The sequence below is a fragment of the Pistacia vera genome, unplaced genomic scaffold (genome assembly GCF_008641045.1).
Source record: "Pistacia vera cultivar Batoury unplaced genomic scaffold, PisVer_v2 Contig1192, whole genome shotgun sequence".
Classification (NCBI taxonomy): Eukaryota; Viridiplantae; Streptophyta; class Magnoliopsida; order Sapindales; family Anacardiaceae; genus Pistacia; species Pistacia vera.
The window spans coordinates 1-20000 of NW_022195240.1; the positions used below are offsets into that span (position 1 = coordinate 1).

Below are 20000 nucleotides of genomic sequence, written 5' to 3' on the forward strand. Positions count from 1 at the left end.
CATGCCTATTTGGAGGAGTGTGTATTCAATGTAACATTTATGACCAACCAAAACAAACATGAACTAAATTCAAAGATAGGCACTCCCCGTGTTCCCATTTTCTAATGAGTCTTTATGTTTCTTTTCTTTTGTCAAAATGTTTGGTTTCACTTTCGCTTTCACCAGTTTTATAAAGCGCTCATCGTCTTTCATTTGACTTGACTTGCTTTTTGAAGGAGATCAAGTATTAATAGAATTATAAATTTCATCCTTTTGAAATTCTTTCTTCTTACCCCTTTGGCTGTAAATTAACTATTGGGGGGAGGAAATTTATATATTATAAAAATGAGAAATCTATCTATTTCCCATTTACCTGCTGTGGACCAAATATGACCCATTGACCCAAAAATAAGAAACCTTTCTTCTTCAGTGGTCTTATATTGACGATTGCATGCGAGAAAGACGCACGTGGTTGTCTTTGTAGACTTTCATAAATTTTTAAAATCTTGAATGTTGAAAAGTTAATTACCAGGAAACAACTGCTACAAAATATTATAAGCTCCCATCATTCCATCTATATAAGTAGAACTTGCCCTTGTTGCAATTAATACGCATCTGTTTCACCATCCAATATCTCCTTCAACTTCGAAACTAAAATCCTTTGCTACAAAAAGGTTACTTTGATTGATATATGTAATATAATTATATATATGTATATATATATTTTACTAATGTACATATAATATGGTTTTGTTGTTATTTTAAGTTACGTATTTTTGAATTTTGCAGAGATATATATTCATATGGCTAAGCATTCCAAGGATCTTATTGGAGGGCTGAAGAAACTTCTCAGGTTTATTTTTACACATCTCTGTATGCAATTATTATATATGACCCTTACCAAGCTTGGAAAAGCTAGCAAAGAATACATAAATTATAGCTACACAAAGTAGTACATGTATGTGTTTGGCTTATAATTAACGTTTTACTAGCTAGTTCATCAATCAGAGGGAATAATTAATGGAACTTCAAATTAACTTATGTTTCTTTATATTATGTTGCAGGGAGAAAGACCAGGATGACAGCCAATCTGATCCAGTAGAAAGGATTATAAAGGGGTTCCTTCGTTTCAAGACCTACAAATTTGAGTATGTCATCATCTCCTCGTCTTAACTAGCTTCTTTTAGTATTTCCAAAAGCAATAAAAATACTTTCAAGAGAAAAACCAAAGGTTTTAAACATACTCATTCATTTCTGTTTGCATTTTTTCAGCAAAAACCCGGAATATTTTCAGCAACTTGCCAAAGCCCAACATCCTAAGGTATAGTTTCGATTCTTAATAAATTCTTTGCTTTTCTTTCCAATATTATTACCATTTATATATGACTGAATCGAACGTGTTTGAATTTCTCTCTCCTTTTAACGTTAATTATTAAGATAATGCACTTAATTAATTAATTAATTAATTGTTGTGCAGTTTCTAGTATTTGCGTGCTCAGACTCTCGTGTATGCCCCTCTCATGTCTTAGATTTTCAACCAGGGGAAGCCTTCATGGTCCGCAATATCGCTAACCTGGTTCCTGCATTTAACCAGGTTAATTCTTCAACTGATTTCCTTAATCGATCAGTTTAATAATTAGGGCTATCTTTCTATCTATTATTTACGGTCTTGATTTATTGTCTTTTATACTGCGCAGTCAAGATACTCAGACGTTGGTGCAACCATTGAATATGCTGTTTCCCATCTTGAGGTACATTCATATAAAAAAATTATTTCCCCTTCCTCTATCCAATAAAAAACAGTGTTGATTAATACAAAATTGAACAGGTTCAAAATATATTGGTGATTGGACATAGTCGCTGTGGTGGGATAGACAGGCTTATGACTTATCCAGAGGATGGTTCTGCTCCTTTGTAAGGCTTTAATTTACATGAACACCATTCAAGTTTTCTAGTACATAGTCATTAATTTAACTATATTAATATGACAATGATATCGATATATATGTGTGCAGTGATTTTGTTGACGATTGGATGAGAATTGCATTACCTGCTAAGGCCAAGGTCAAAGCAAAGTATGGCCACCTACCAATTGAAGAACAAAAAGCAATATGTGAAAGGGTAAGAGAAATATATTAATACTAATATATATTTTAAGTTAATGATAAATTAAGCTGTCTGATTAATTAATATGAATTATAACGCAGGAATGTGTAAATTTGTCACTGGTGAACCTGCTAAGTTATCCATATGTTAGAAAGGGTGTGGCGAAGAAAACTATAGCATTGAGAGGAGGATACTACAATTTTGTTACTGGAAGTTTTGAGGTTTGGCAGTTCAACGCAGAGATCACTCCTCCTATCGTCATTTGATTATCAACTCCCCCTCCCTCTGTCATTTTATTTGTTTTGGGGGTCATGATGATGCTAATGATCCCTTGTTTTAGTTCAAAGTTTGTTTTGCTTTTGGCTTTTATGAATGATCATTTGTAGACGATGAATAGAGCACTTCCTTGCAGGCTCTGGTTCTGGTTTGAATTTGATCATCATATCTATTGGCTTGCTGTTATAATAAAAGAGATTGGTTTCTTATACTTAGCCTCGATTTTATTTTGTTGGGGGCTGCTGATGGCAACAGCATTGAATCAGAATTGCGTTTCTATAAACCATTTAGTTGATAAACTGATAATAACAATCTATAATTGAGCAAATAGCCATGCACAAATGAGACAATTATAACATAAGAGATCTATAATGAGTGATTTCAAGTTCATACGAGATCAATTATCAAGTGGACAACCTGACTTCCATAATTTTATAACATGGCAGCCAGTCATTCGTGACTCAATGCATTGACAATTAATTAACAAAATTAAAATGGAGGAGAAGAGGCTTTGAGGCCGATGCGATTGTGGAAGGAGACTAATAAACCGTTTTTTCACGTTGTTTTGGGGACTTCTAACAAAGCTGCAGTGTGGCACGTTGTTAGGGCCAAAAAATGTCCTCGACCCAAATAGGCCCAAAGACGAAGACACCTTCAACCAAGCTGGAAGCTCGGGCCCAATTTCGATGGGGCCCAAATCAGAGTTTTGCAGACGAGGCCCATTTAGTGTGCCTTCCTAGCCCCTCACCATCTGGGCCCAGGCCTCTTGATCCTGGAACACCTACTAGGCTTACGATCAACTTGGAGCCCACGGTCTCCTACGAATTACACTCCTACTTGAACTCTGATAAGGAAGTCAATTACTATCCCAATCCCTCCAAGGTCTGTATCTGAGGCAAGCTCGAACTCCTTTTCCTGTTGAAATAAGGGAGCCAAAGGTTACACCCTCTGAGAGGATTACCACTACAAGGACTCCCAGTCCCACCAAGATTCGGAGACCATAAAATCACTATTTAAACAGAGGTGTGCCCTCTCACAAAGGCCAGAAAACATTACACCTCAGACCCTAGAGTTCCCACTTCAGAACTTCGCATTACAGCTGTAGTCACAGTCCCCGACTAGACTTCCGATAACTTTTCCTTTCCCTAACCCTCACTAAACTAGCCTCACTCAGCCTTGCTAACTTGAGCGTTGGAGTGCCTACGGCAAACACCACCCCGGTGTTTTCCGTCTGCTTCACGCTTGTTTTCTCACGTGTGCAGGTGCAGCAAATCGCTAGTGGCCTCAACCTCATGGGATCAGTCCCTCTTTCTGTAACGGTAGATTTTTGCATCTACAGTTTGGCACCCACCGTAGGGCCTCTGGCAATCATTCATCGCAACAAACCCTGCTGTGTGAAGAAACTCTCTATGGCTGACAATTCTGACAACACTAATCCTGGCCTCGAGGCCAAATTGGAGGCTTTGACTGCCCTCATGCAACAACACTCAGACAAGGTGGCTGCACTGGAAGCTAAGAACACTGCCATCTGAACCGAAAACGCCTACATCAAAGTCGAGAACCAATCTCTAAAAGAGAAGGTAAGACAGTTTTATAACCCAACCGGTTTCGTGCCTCAGTACCGTCTATGCAACCTCTCTAGACTCCAGAGCACGGACCCGCAATCTCAGATACGAGGTCGCGCCAGCTATGTTCGTCATTGGTTGACGATTCAGCCCTGACTGATAGGGAACGGGGGCCACTGATAGAGCCACTCTCGATCAATCCGCTTTAGGCACGAGATCAAGGAGTCCAAGCGATAGAAAGCCCACCACAACGAGCACCACCCATCCTCGCCATCCCATCCCACCTTCAGTTAGTCATACCTACCCAAACACCAATTGGCCCGGCTCGTCCTCACAGGTCGAGCGGTCCACCACTCTTTCAAAATACCCGACTTGAGTCCATTCATCCCAATGGGTTGAACGAATCCCAAATAACACCCATTACAATCCATGTGGGGCGAAACACCCGATCGGTCACGAGGGGAGTCATCCAACCGGAGGGAATGAATGGTGATCAAAGCTACCAAGCAGCGAATAACGGAGTGATTCATCAGACTACACCACGCGGATTGACCTACCGAAACACATTAGGCGCAGATCTCGCGGCCAACCAAGTTAACCAGGACGACCTAATGGTATCCGTATCTCCTATGGAACAGATATTGGCCAAGAGACTAGCCGATATAAAGGCGGTGATGAGGCGCATACTTGAAATGTCTATCCCAACAAAAAAGAGCCAACCTCACTGTTATGCCGATTCACCCTTCGTAGACGCAATCGCGCTAGCTAAGATACCACACAAGTTCACCATCCCCAACATGAAGCGCTATGATAGAACAACCGACCCAGACGACCACATAGCCTCCTACAAGCAGCGGATGTTTGCCGTATCGATACCCCGAGCACTGAGGGAAGCCTGCATGTGTAAAAGCTTCGGTTCAAGCCTCTCCAGCCCAGCTCTTTAGTGGTACACCAACCTCCCAAACTGTTCAATCAGCTTCTTTGCCCAGTTGACCGACACCTTCATTAAACAATTCGCCGGCAGCAAAAAGCTCGAGAAATTATCGACCGATCTGTACAGAGTCTATTAGAAGATGGGTGAACCGCTAAGAGAATACGTCAGCAAGTTCAACAAGAAATAAATCTCCATCCCCTCCTGTAACCCAGAGACAGCAGTAGACGCCTTTAGAAATGGTCTTCTTTTGGACGGAGAGCTGTACAAAGACCTGATGAAGCTTGGTTGCACCACAATGGAAGACGCATTAGCCAGAGCTGTAATTCAAATAAGGTGGGAGGAAGATGAAATGATCTGGATGAGGCATGCCAGGTACGACGATCGTCCTCAAAGGCGGAACGATGAAGGTCAGAATCTAGATCGTTTGAGCCCCGATACCAACCCTCTCCACGTAACCTAAACAGGGTAAAGAGACCATATGACCGCCCGCCAATTAGAACTAACAACAGACCATTTGGGTCAAGCCAATACAAAATTCCAGAGTACAACCTTAATGTCGAACCAGCCCAGGTCGTGGCAATCATGAAGGGAATGAGACCTACCGTTAAGTGGCTGAACAAGCTCAATCCCAAAGCAAGGAGGGACACGACCAAGTGGTGCAAATTCCACGGCGACCATGGTCATAACATCGCAGACTGCATCCCCCGAGGGTCGGAGGTCAGTAGGGTAAGCTATTCCTCAGCTAAGCGCTATGCCCAAGCCAACCATCACCTAGAAGTCTAATCCATCCATCCGCCCTCCTAGCTGCACACCAACTAGGTAATCTAGTTCGAAGATGATGAGCCAGTCACCCTAGTTGCTCCTCATCACGACGTTCTAGTCATCTCCCTCCAGATCACAAACATCCTGGTCAAGAAAGTATTCATTGACGGGGGTTCCTCAGCAAACATTCTCTTCCTTGAAGCAGTGAGGCCATGGGACTGGACGAAACAAACATCAGCAGACGACCAACTATACTGGTAGGGTTCAGTTCCGAGCAGAAGTACACTATAGGAGAAATCGCTTTGCTTGTCTACACCAGTAGAATCAACAAGCAAACCATCTTTCTAGTGGTCGATTGTCCTTCATAATACAACATCATCTTGGGCCGACCCTGGATCCACGACATGCGAGCTGTTCCATCTACCTTCCACCAAACCATCAGCTTTCCAACGAAATTGGGGGTAAAGGAAATCAAGGGCGACCCCAAAGCGTCCAGAGATTGCTACAAAAACGCCTTCAAAAGCAAAAGTCACGCTTCATAGCAACTACAGTCTCATCCAACCTTGCCAACCGAGCCAGATCAACCATCTTTGGAGGAGTTGGATGAAGTACAGATACACATGAACGACCCCGAAAGGAAGACCCAGATAGGCTCATGCCTCGGGCCCGAAATAAGGGAGAGACTCATAGAATTCCTCAGACAAAACCAGGACTGCTTTGCCTGGTCCCACGCTGACATGACAGGAGTTAACCTAGAAGCAATCGTCCACCACCTCAAAGTAGATCCGGATCATCCCCTAGTGAAACAGAGGTGTAGGAAATTTACACCAGAACGTAACCAAATCATCAATGAGGAGGTCGACAAATTACTGAATCATGGCCTGATCAGAAAAGTCCACTATCCCGATTGGCTGGCAAACGTGGTGGTGGTGGTGAAGAAAAAGAACGAAAAATGGAGGGTCTGCATAGACTTCACATATTTAAACAAAGTATGCCTTAAAGACTCCTTCCCGCTCCTGCATATCGACATGATGGTTGATACGACAGAAGGCCATGAACTTCTAAGCTTCATGGATGCCTTCTCAGGGTATAGTCAGATTTTGATGCACCCGGACGACCAAGAGAAAACAACCTTCATTACAGAGAGGAGGACATATTGCTACAAAGTGATGTTGTTTGGTCTCAAGAACGTCGGGGCCACCTATCAACGGCTAGTCAACAGGATATTCACTGAACACCTCGGGGACACCATGGAAGTGTACATCGACGACATGCTCGTCAAGTGCCTCATGGCCGAGCAGCACCTCGACCACCTCAGTCAAGCATTCACTGTCCTAAAGATGTATAACATGAAGCTGAATCCGGCCAAATGCTCGTTCAGGGTTTCATTAAGGAAATTCCTAGGATACATGGTAACTCAGCGTGGGATAGAAGCCAACCCCGATCAAATCCGAGCAATCCTCAACATACCATCACCTACTTACATCAAAGACGTCTAGCGCCTAACAGGACGAGTGGCCGCCTTGAGCCGTTTCATCTCCAGATTCGCCGACAAGTGCCACAATTTCTTCCACACGCTCAAGAAGTCCAAGAAATTTGAATTGACCACCTCCTATGAAGAGGCCTTGCAACAGTTGAAGAGATACCTAACCTCCCCCCCACTCATCTTCAAGTCCAAGGATGGGGAAAAGCTTTACACCTATTTGGCGATTTCAGAGACAATAATTTCGGTAGTGTTAGTTCGGGAGGATAACGCAGAGCAACTACTGGTCTACTATGTAAGCAAGTCATTCCTCGACACGGAGACACGATACAGTCAGCTAGAGAAACTTGCATATCATCCATGCATCCGGGAAGCTCAAGCCATACTTTCAATGCCATTCCATAGTCGTACTCACCTCCTTCCCACTCAAAAAAATACTATACAAGCCAAAGTTATTAGGCCGACTCACACAATGGACAATAGAGCTCAACGAGTTTGACATATCTTTCCAACCATGCACAGTTGTCAAATCTTAGGCACTGGTAGACTTTATTGTTGATTTCACCCCGAACACCACCGTCCAAGCAGAAAGAGAGTTATTGTACATGAATAGCGGATCGCCTTCAAAGTGGACTCTCTCGATGGATGGCTCAAGCAACGTGAATGGGAGCGGGCTCAGCATTGTACTTACTACTCTAGAAGGAGACATCATCTAGCAGGTAATACGATGTGGATTGAAGTGCACCAACAACGAAGCTGAATACGAGGCTCTCATCGCTGGACTTTTCTTAGCCAAAGAAATTGGAGTAAGGAAGCTGGAGGTAAAGTCCGACTCCCAACTCGTAGTCAACCAGCTACAAGGCACTTACCAAGCCAGCGGCTCGAAGATGACAACCTACATAAACCTGGTCAAAGAATTATAGAACGCCTTCGAAGAGTTCTCCATCGCCTAAGTCCCAAGAATGGAGAACACCTATGCTGATGCCCTTGCTAACCTCGGCTCAGCCCTTCAATGTTCCTCACAGTCATCTATCCCTTTATTATTCCTCCAATGGCTGACCGACTGGAAGAAAGAACCAACGAACGAGCCGCCCGAATGAGTGATGGGCATCGAACTGTCTGATACCTGGATGACTCCGATAGTAAAATACTTGGAGCACAATGAGCTCCCAGCCGACAAGAATGAAGCATGCCGCTTGAGAGCGAAGGCTGCCAAGTTCAGTATATGCGAAGGTCAGCTCCTTGAGAAGTCATTCTCTAGTCCCTACCTTAAAGGCATAAGCCCAGACGAAGTCAAACAAGTTCTCGCCGAATTCATGAGGGCAAATGTGAAAACCGTGCCGGAGGACACAGCCTTGCCCACCGGGTGATCATCGTTGGCTATTATTGGCCAACCATACGAACTGACTCAATGGCTTATGTGAAGAAGTGTGACAGTTGTCAGAGGTTTGCCCACGTCCCACACCTCCTACCCGAACGACTCAACTCCATTCTCACACCTTGGCCGTTCATGAAGTGGGGAATGAACATAGCCGAAAAGCTCCCGACCGGGCCTAGGTAGCGAGTCTTCATGTTCGCTGTCATAGACTACTTTACTAAGTGGATCGAAGCCGAAGCACTCGCACAACTCAGAGACAAAAAGGTAAAAGCTTTCATCTGGAAGCATGTCATAAGCAGGTTTGGGATACCAAAGGAAATCGTCACTGACAATAGATCTCAATTCATCATTTCAGGCTTTAGAGATTTCTACGACATGTGGCGAATCAAGCTCAGCTTCTCTACACCCCGCAACCCCCAATCCAATGGCCAGGCCGAATCATCAAATAAAATTGTCATGCAAACTTTAGAGAAACGCCTACAGAAAATCAAGGGCGCATGGGCAAATGAATTACTCAGAGTACTTTGGTCCTACCTGATGACAGCCAGCTCATCTATGGGTGAAACCCCTTTCTCCCTCACATATGGATCTGAAGCAGTCATCCCAACCGAAGTATCAATCCCTTCCACTAGACTTCAATGGACAGACGAAGAAACCAACAACCAGAACCTCTGCCATAACCTGGACACCGTCGATGAACTGCGCGAGCGGGTAGCAATTCGCAATGTAATCTATCAACAGCACACTGCCCGACATTACAACCGCAACGTCTGAATCAGAACTTTTAAAACTGGCGACTGGGTCCTCCGCAAGGTCTTCCAAAACACTAGGGAGGTCAACTCTGGCAAGCTCGGCCCCACCTAGGAGGGTCCTTACAAGATCACCAAGGAAGTAGGAAAGGGCGCCTACCGACTTCAAACACCCGAAGGCAAAGATATTAGCAATAGTTGGAATGCAGTCCACCTCAAACGTTATTACTTTTAGTTTAACTTTGTTTTCTTTTTTCTATTTTTAAAAGGATGAGTGGGCCTATCCACCTCCTTCACCATCAGTCAGCGTCATGGCCCGAGTATAATAAAGTATTATTTAGCAATAGAACTGTTTACACCTTCGATCGGCTTAAACCGATTCATAAGTATAGCACCTTCGATCGACTCAGACCGATTCATAAGTTTATACCTTCGATCGGCCCAGACCGATTCATAAGTATAGCACCTTCGATCGGCTCAGACTGATTCATAAGTATAACACCTTAGATCGGCCCAGACCGATCCATAAGTATAACACCTTTGATTGGCTCAGACCGATTCATAAGTATAGCACCTTTGATCAGCTCAGACTGATTCATAAGTTTACACCTTTGATCGGCCTAGACCGATTCATAATCATAAGTATAACACCTTTGATCGGCTCAGACCGATTCATAAGTATAACACCTTCGATCAGCTCAGACCGATTCATAAGTATAACACCTTTGATCGGCCCAGACCAATCCATAAGTATGACACCTTTGATCGGTTCAGACCGATTCATAAGTATAGCACATTTGATCGGCTCAGACCGATTCATAAGTTTACATCTTTGATCAGCCCAGACCGATTCATAAGTATAACACCTTCGATCGGCTCAGACAGATTCATAAGTATAACACCTTCGATCGGCCCAAACCGATATATAAGTATAGCACCTTCGATCAGCTCAGACCGATTCATAAGTATAACACATTCGATCGGCCTAGATCGATTTATAAGTATTACACCTTCAATTGGCTTAGATCGATCCATAAGGTTACACCTTCGATCGGCCCAGACCGATTTATAAAGGTACATCACTAATCGGCCCAGACCGAACAGAAGACTCGTACTTTCAACCGACGAGTCATCGACCCAACCCACTAGAGAGTCCACATGACTCAGCCACTTGGCCGCGTCAAAATCACGTCACAAGCATGCGGTTCAACCCCTAGTGCATCTACAAACAAACAAGTAATCAACTCATTCACCCACAAAGAAAGCACCAAAATAGACACAAGTATAATATAAAAGAAGCCTCAAGCGGCTAAGTATCAAGTACAAAGTAAGGCACACACGCCAAGGAAGGGCATCGCAGGCCCCAAAAATACATGAGCAAAAACAACAACAAAAAAGCTAAGTATCATCGATGCGAGTCGTCTCACCCACCTCCAACTCAATCACCCTATCACCAGCCCCAACACTCGCCCCTACAGCCTGGTCACTCACATCTTTAGTAATCGATGGCCCCAGCTAGCTAGCAAAATCAAGCACCTGCTCATCAATCTGCTCCTCTGTATGCCCAGCGGCCTCCTCCTCCATTATCTCCTGCATGAGCTGGATGTCCTTATCCAGGTTCCAGTGAGAAATGTTCTCGGCCTTGTACTCAAGCATGAGCTCTCCCCTGGCCCTAATGATGGCATCATCAGCAATGCTCAGGCACTGTTTCCTCAGGGACTTGACCTCTGCAGTCTTCTCAGCCAACTCCCCCTCAGCCGTTCTAACTCACTCTCCGCCTCATTCAGACGCTGCTGGCCCTCCCGCTCAACTTTCTGTACTGCCACTTCACTCTGTTGTAGGTTGGCATTAGATTTTGATACATCCTGTATCCTCTTCTCTTGCGACACGATGGATTTCCTCAGGTGCAGACTGCTAGTGAATGTCTGCATAACAAAACAATTTGATCAATATACGTCAACAATAAACACAGTAAAGTAAAACTCTGGCTCATACCTAGAAAGCATAGGAAACCCCCCAGTCAGCAGCCGCGATCGCACCCATCTAGTTCAAACAGGTCTCGTCAGTCATGAACAGGAATGAGTCAGTCAACTGACTCATAGAAGCCTCGTCCGAGTAGGTCGACGCAGAAGCCGGGATGCTGAAGGTGATCCTCTCACTCTCCTTATCCAAGACTACTATCTTGGATGACCCAACTCCAGCCGCAGGTTGACGACTTGGTGGAGTCGCAATTACATCCTCCACTCTTCTCTCCTCTCTGGTCGAGGACTCCCTCTTTCGTTTCTCCTGACTCCTTGCAATGGACTCGCTTGCACTTGGGATGGTCAACTTCTTCATTAGCTTTTCTGCAATCGCAAACTCTCCAACAGTTAGTGGATTCAGCTTCGACTTACCATAGAAGGTATGATTGCAGTAGCGAGTTAGCAGCACAATCCAGGTTTGCTTCAGCGAAGGGAAGGGGATACCTCGCTGGATGGCTTCTACTCCGGCCTAGAGATGACTCGTCCTGAGGCGAGCTTCCTCCAACACCACCCGTCAATCCCTTTGCGCCTTTGGAATGACTAGAACCTTCTAGGTCTGTACGTCCAAGCCCCACTCTGCCCGACTCGATTGAATTCAAGCTCTGCAAAGAAGAAACACAATAAGATTTTAGTAATCAAAATTCGAGGTAAAGACAAAGTTTCTCACCGGTAGCTCGCCAAGTGAACAGGATGTTGCCTTGGCCTCTCTCCCTGAAGACTGCATCACCCCGCATAAAAAAAAATCGATCCTTCTAGTTCTTATCAATCGACCGGAGGTCGGTCACAAGGTGGGCCCGCTCATTCCTAAGGTTCAGCAGGTATCAACCTTTGTCCTTATCTTTCTCCTTTAGGAAGTACGAATAAAGCAGCTCGTGTAGCCCAAACATCACCTGATGTCGCACACAAAGGTCCCCCCGAGCCATAAGTAACCTTCACCTATTCGAGATGAGTTGGGACTGAGAAATCCTAAAATGGTCTAGGACCTCCCACATAAGGCAAGGGATGGGAAGTATGAGCCCATAATGGAACCACTTCTCATAGGCGCTCACCCATCCTTTCGCTTCCTAGTCGATCTGCTCGTACGACCGAGCTGCCCTAATCTCAACGGATTCTGGAATATGATACATTGTCTGGATTTGTCACATGTCATTGTCCTTCAGTAAGGGCGGATAATCTCGGTTCAGTATCCCACCACCTGGCCGACTCGGCTCGTACTCAGAGCCACTACTGGTAGAGGATGAACTACCAAAATCACCAACTCCTTCAGAGTCTTCCTTACTCCCCCCTTGCCTGTTAGGCTCATCATCACCCGGGTTAGCCCTGCTCGTCTTAAAGGTAGCTACATTCACCTCGGTCGGTATACTGATTGGAACGACCCTACCTCCGAGCATCATCACCATGGTCAGGGCATTCTCGTACTCATTCCCGAACTCTGCCTCATCCCCACTCGAACTACTAGACCCTGACCCAGACATTGTTCAACCTATTCACTCTGCCCAACCGACCGAACTATCCCCTTAAACTTTTTTCTACTTGATTACCACTCGTTCCTTAACACCGACCGAATAATTCCCTTCAAATATATTCTACTTGATCCCGATTGCCCCGCACCACCGACCTGTCCCAGTTCACCTACCCTCTCCAAAACCCATGTGAAATCACCGCTCATCCCTCATAACCGACCGACCTAGTCTCTTCAAAATCAATTACTATTTTAACCCGCTCGCCCAAAGCGACTGACCTCAGTTCAAAGCCCAGCCCCCTTCTATAGTTTTACTCGTCCTGAATCACCGACTGACTACTCTAAAACAATGGGACGCAACCGTGTAACCTTTTGCTCGGTCTGAGCGACCAAACGTTTGCTCAACTCAACCTTCCGTACAATTCTTACCACTCGGTCGGGATGACCGGGTGACCTGCGTATCCTACCTACTTCAGTTTGTCAAAACCTAGCCCAGACCTTTTCACTTAACTCGGTCATGCAGACCGAGACGAGCCGAACCGAGACACTCCATAACTTAGTTTCGTCTTCTACTTCTGTCCCAAAATCCAAAAAATGTCAAAAAACCAGACAAAATCACCCCCAATCTTTCTCCAAACCCAAATACAAACACAACCTCGCTCCACCGGAAACACAAATCGTCGCAAAATTCAAACAATCAAGTCAGTCCCTTCCAAAACAAAGAAAACCCCAAAAACCTTTTTTTTGTTGTTCCTTTTGATTCCTTTATCCACACACCCAAAATCACCTTAAAACAACACGAGACTATTCTAGAAACAAACCAAAAGCAATAACAAATTCGAGAATAAAAAAGAAAGGACCAATAAGAAGCGATTACCGTGAAAAAGTGATCAGAAAAACCCCAAAATCGTGAAAACCTTTCCCCTGCGAAGCGTTATGAAAACAAATAGAAAAGAAAAGGAGAACTCTCTAAATGTGTTTACCCCAAAGAGTTCAGACAATGAATTTAATCGCTATCCCATTGGCCGTCCACATGGCAATATTCACTCTGCCCTAGGTGAATTGTCTTTTCAAATTCCCACCCAAAGGAAGAACAAATCTCCACCGTACACATGGAGCGAATCCGCACACGCTTAGAAATGGCGATCCCACGTGATTGCCACTCTTGATCACACGACCGACCCGACCGACCTAGCAAGATCATGCATACAATTTGTCCGCAGTCGAGCCAACGCAATCTTGCACTTCCTCCGTTCAAGACACCTTCCCGACCGAGATTGGAGATCGGAATCATTAACCCCGCCTTTGAGATCCTAGACAAGCATCACCAAGTGAAAAGGCCAAGCCACTCAGTCCTCACGGATAGACGAACCAGTCATGACCGAGGTACCGAGTGAGCACAGCCTCATGAAATGCTCCTCTCACCCACTCACTCGCCCTGTACACCGAATGAAGGCACATCGACGGGACAGCTCGCACCAGCCATTCACCCTAACATACCAAATGAGTACACCGTCATTTGATGTCTCGCAAACCTCCCTGCTTGGGTGGACAGACCGAGCGAATGTATTTCGAGGAGAACCTTTCGTGATCCCCGCGACTTGGTACATTGGTCAAACCTAACAGGATCGACTCTACTCCTTCACTCGGTCGGATGCACAGAACGCTCCTATGACTATGTCTCTCCTCGACATGGTACGCTGGCATACCCAGTGCCCCGACAACAACAAGAGCTATACCATTCATTCCCAAGAGCAGAGAAGCAATACATTCATAAGTTTAACCAATCGACCGAGAAGGTCGATCAGATACACCTCCAAGCCATGCCTACTCTCTAAGCTAAGTACTCCTTAACTCAGAGAGTGGGGGGCAAACTATTAGGGCCAAAAAATGTCCTCGACCCAAATAGGCCCAAAGACGAAGACACCTTCAACCAAGCTGGAAGCTCGGGCCCAATTACGAAGAGGCCCAAATCAGAGTTTTTCAGACGAGGCCCATTCAGTGTGCCTTCCCAGCCCCTCACCATCTGGGCCTAGGCCTCCTAATCCTAGAACACCTACTGGGCTTATGATCAACTTGGAACCCACGGTCTCCTACGAATTACACTCCTACTTGAACTCTGATAAGGAAGTCAATTACTATCCTAATCCCTCTAAGGTCCGTATCTGAGGCAAGCTCGAACTCCTTTTCCTACTGAAATAAGAGAGCCAAAGGTTACACCCTCTGAGAAGATTACCACTACAAGGACTCCTAGTCCCACCAAGATTCGGAGACCATACAATCACTATTTAAAAAGAGGTCAGCCCTCTCACAAAGGCCAGAAAACATTACACCTTCAGATCCTAGAGTTCCTACTTGAGAACTTCGCATTACAGCCATAGTCACAGTCCCCGACTAGACTTTTGGTAACTTTTCCTTTCCCTAACCCTCACTAAACTAGCCTCGCTCAGCCTTGCTAACTTGAGCGTCGGAGTGCCTACGACAAACCCTAGTGTTTTCCATTTGCTTCACGCTTGTTTTCTCACGTGTGCAGTTGCAGCAGATCGCTAGTGGCCTCAACCTCACGGGATCAGTCTCTCTTTCCGTAATAGTAGATTTTTGCATCTACAATCAAGTGGACAACCTGCCTTCCATAATTTTATAACATGGCAGGCAGTCATTCGTGACTCAATGCATTGACAATTAACTAACAAAATTAAAATGGAGAAGAAGAGGCTTTGAGGCCTATGCGACTGTGGAAGAAGACTAATAAACTGTTGATGCACGTTGTTTTGGGGACTTCTAACAGAGCTGCAGTGTGGCAACATTTGGTGAACATAACATTAAATTGGATCCACGAAATTAAACCGGAAAAATCTAATAATGCCAACATATATAATAGTGGCTATTATTTGAAGATTTGGCAATATTTAATTTGCACTGTGCTTTTTCTGATTTCCAAGTGATAATAACTATGTATTAACTATAAAATTTTGATTGAATTAACATAAATATGCAAATTTAACATGATGAAGAACAGGACTATATAATATTACCCCCTTTAATAATGCTAATGGGAACGTAAATTTGGTGGACATAGCAAAATCTTAGTAACTAATCACTTTGTATATAGTTTGTAAATCAATTGGTAATATTAGCTAAGTGTTAAAGGCAATAGTTATCTAAAAAGGATTTTTTTTTTTTTTGGAACTATTGACCTCTTTGTTGTAGAAGCTACTTACCCGCAGAAAAACTATTATGCGTACGTTGGGGGGTCTTTATTACGCGTCACATATGTCGGGGAAAATGATAATGTGGTGTGTGTATATATATCAAAACGTAAAAGAAACAAACTATATTTTTTTTTTCTGTAATGAGGTCAATAATATTAAAAATAATTGTTAGGGTCAAAAAATGTCATCGGCCCAGATAGGAAACACCTCTAACAAAGATGAAAGCTCAGGCCCAATCTCGATGGAGCCCAAATCAGAATTCTGTAGATGAGGCCCATTCGGTATGTTTTCCCCGCCCCTTACCATCTGGACCCAGGCCTCCTGATCCGAGAACACGTTCTGGGCTTACGGTCAACTCAGAGCCCACAATTGCCTACGAATTAAACTCCTACTTGAACTCTGATAAGAAAGTCAATTACTATCCCAATTCCTCTAAGGTCCGTATCCGAGGCACGTTCGAACTCTCTTTCCTGTTAAGATAAGGGGGCCAAAGGTTACACCCTTTGAGAGGGCTACCACTACAAGGACTCCCAATCCCACCAAGATTCGAAGACCATACAGTCACTATTTAAATAGAGGCTAGCCCTCTCACAAGGGATAGAGAAATTACACCTTTAGACCTTGGAGTTCCCACTTGAGAACTTCGCATTACAACCGTAATCACAGTCCCTGACTAGACTTCCGGTAATCTTTCCTTTCCCTAAGCCTCACTAAACTAGCCTCACTCAGCCTTGTTGACTTGAGCGTCGGAGTGCCTAAGGCAAACACCACTCTGGTGTTTTCTGTCTACTTCACGCTTGTTTTCTCACGTGTGCAGGTGCAACAGATCGCTAGTGGCCTCAACCTCACGGGATCAGTCACTCTTTCCGTAACGATAGATTTTTGCATCTACAGTTTGGCGCTCATCGTAGGGCCTCTGGCAATCATTCGTCTCACAAACCTTGCTACGTGAAGAAACTCTCCATGGCTGACAATTCTGATAACACTAATCCTGGCCTTGAGGCCAAACTAGAGGCTCTGACTGCACTCATGCAATAGCACTCAGACAAGGTGGCTGCACTGGAAGCTGAGAACACTGTCATCCGGACCAAAAATGCCTCCATCAGGGCCGAGAACCAATATCTAAAAGAGAAGGTAAGTCAGTTTTATGATATTGAGCTTCTGCCTTGTCAGGTACAACCCAATCGGTTTCGCACCTCGGTTCCGTCTATGCAACCTCTCCAGACTCTAGAACACGGACCCGCAATCTTGGATACAAGGTCGCGCCAGCTATGTTGCACCAGCTATGTTCGTCATTAGTTGACGATTCAGCCTTGATTGATAGGGAATGGGGGCCGCCGATAGAGCCACTCTCGATCGATCTGCTTTAGGCACGAGATCAAGGCATCCAAGTGACAGAAAGCCCACCACAACAAGAGCCACCCATCCTCACCATCCCATCTCACCTTCAGTCAGTCATCCCTACCCAAACTCCACTTGGCTCAGCTCATCCTCGTAGGTCGAGCGGTCCCCCACTCCTTCAAACTACACCGCATGAGTCCATTGATGAGAATGCAAAATGTCATATTTACCCCCCTTAATGTCTAGTCTTTTATACTTATTTGCTGCCTAAATGTACTCATTATTATTCTATTTTGATTTAGGATGCAAATGGAGGCGTTAATTGCAAAACGGAACTAATTAAGTGAATTCAGATAGTTTCGACATTGTTTCGTAATCTGGGCATCACTCTCTCATCCCAGCTCTGATTAAGATGATTCAAAATGCTGTGGAACACTGAGAAATAGATCTACAACTTTCATGTTTTGAGTTTGGAGAGATACTCGCTACATCAGGGTTTTAATCGGGCTTGAAGTTAACGCACCTGCATTGCCGATGTTCTGGAACATTCTGTCTTGTCATGCAAGTCCAATAGGCAGTTTGTTATTGGAAGATTTGAAGACATGTGGCACGCAACTTACAACTGGACACACAACTTTCCTATTTTGTATTAAGATTTTATTTTATTTTCAATTCCTCAGAATTAGGATAAAGGTTATTTTGGGATTTTTAGAATATTTTTACGAGATTTAGATTTAGTAGAATTTGAATTCGAATTGCATATGAAAAGAAGGAGATCATATTAGGTTTTACACACAGACCACGCTTCTCTTTTCCTCTCTCTGGAATTTTTCTCTTTTGAATTTTTAGTGATGGCCATGAGCGGCTAATTTGTAACTTGGTCGAAGGAAATGGAGGCCTCAGAATCAATAAACTGTGAGATATAATTCGTTTTATTTCATTGTTCAATTCATGTTTGAGTATTGGATGTTCTTCTGTGCCTAATTTTATAATTGTTTCGTTTAATTGCTAGGAGGCCTACTAGGTTATTAATTGTTGCAATCTACTGCTAAGTTAGATATCAAATCCGTAATTGTTTAATTCCTCTAACTTGTGAAGCAATTAGGGTTAATAATTTGCTGCGTCAGGAATTAGTAAATCTTCAGAGGAACATTCAACTAAATTAAATACAACTGCTTGTGTTTGTGTTGTTTAGCTTCATCAATCTCTCTAGGTCTTAAGGCTGCCACTAGATTAAATCTTTAGCGCTTGTCTAGGGTTGTTTAGTAGTAAGGTTAATTAAATCGCTTGTTTCATAATTAATTACAACTAAGGAGAGATAGGAACCAATTCCAACGGTGAATACTCAGAGTAGCAATTGATAAATTTTTACATCGATGATCAGTTTGTAAGATTCCGATGGTGGATGTTGTCCTAGACCAAGGTTTGTCTTTTGATTGATAATTTACTTTGGAATTGTTATAGTTGTTTCCTGAAATTGTGTCTGTTTTTACTGAAATTTCTTTCTCCCCCCCCCCCCCCCCAATCCTGGTAACATAAAACTCGGCTAGACACTCTTTGGGAACGATCCCTACTCACACTACTATGTGTATTTTTTAGGGTTTTAATTCTGGGTGCCTACGAAGCACGCCAATTTTGGCGCCGTCGCTGGGGGTGATTCTAGTTGATTATTTTTGTTTTGTGATTTTGTTTCATTCTTGCTGTTTTTTTTTAATTATTCTAGAAAAGAGGAAAAAAAAAACTGTGAATAGTAGTATGTTTCGGATGAACAGTAGTACTATTCATAAGAAAAATTTTGGTTGAATTAGGAGTATTGCGAGTACCCGTTTCGAAGAAAACAAAATTCTGAGCAAGACTAGAAATCTTTCTAGCCCCACCCTCTTGAGGCCAGAGAACAACGTTTGATAGGGTTTTGGCATTTTGTGTTTCGTCATTAAAAAAAAAAAAAAAATTTAATTAATTTTTTTATTCTTTATTTTCTAGTTAGTTTTCATTATTGTCATTTATTCTAATTCTTTATGAGGTTTTGTTTTTATGACCAGGTCCTCCATCTTGGTGATTTAACATTCGACCCGGAAATAGAGAGTACTTTGTAGGTTAAGGAGGGAAGCTCGGAGAGATTCTAAGGAAAGCAATTTTGATTTAGAAGAGGAGGACGTCATGGCTGGAAATCGGACTTTGAAAGAGCTGCTGCCCTGATTTGAATCAAGCACCTTTATGCATAACGTTTCCTGTTTTAGATTCTGTACTACTTTGAATTGAAATCTGGACTAATACATCTCTTACCTACTTTTCATGGCCTTGCAGGTGAAGATTTCACAAGCATTTAAAGGAGCTTCATGTGGTTTGCACGAGTATGAAACCTACGGGGTGATCGAGGAACAAATTAAATTAAGAGCTTTTCCATTCTCTTTGAAGGATTGGCTAAGGTTGACTCTATTATCTACCCTCCGGGACTATAACCACATGGAACGAGATGAAGAGATTGTTTTGGAGAAATATTTCCTAGCTTCGAGGGGGGCCAACATTCGAAAAGAAATTTGTGGTGTAAGGTAGCATAACGGAGAGTCCCTACATGAATACTGGGAACGTTTTAAGAAATTGTGTGCAAGCTGCCCCCATCATCAAATTAGTGAGCAGTACTTATCCAGTATTTTCTATGAGGGCCTTACATACACTGATAGGAGCCTGATTGATGCTGCAAGTGGAGGAGCTTTGGTGGATAAAACTCC

The 20000-nt window shown here is 43.7% G+C and overlaps 1 protein-coding gene across 1 annotated transcript; it reads left to right on the forward strand.

Annotated features, from left to right (window-relative positions):
* The first annotated feature begins 601 nt into the window (after window positions 1-601).
* On the forward strand, window positions 602-2351 carry LOC116111723 (carbonic anhydrase 2-like). Its single transcript, XM_031397874.1, has 9 exons — window positions 602-653; window positions 769-832; window positions 1044-1127; window positions 1252-1300; window positions 1457-1573; window positions 1677-1730; window positions 1808-1893; window positions 1995-2100; window positions 2187-2351. Exons 2-9 carry the CDS (start codon window positions 783-785, stop codon window positions 2349-2351), a joined length of 711 nt encoding a protein of 236 aa, XP_031253734.1. The 5' UTR covers window positions 602-653; window positions 769-782.
* The last annotated feature ends 17649 nt before the right edge of the window (window positions 2352-20000 follow it).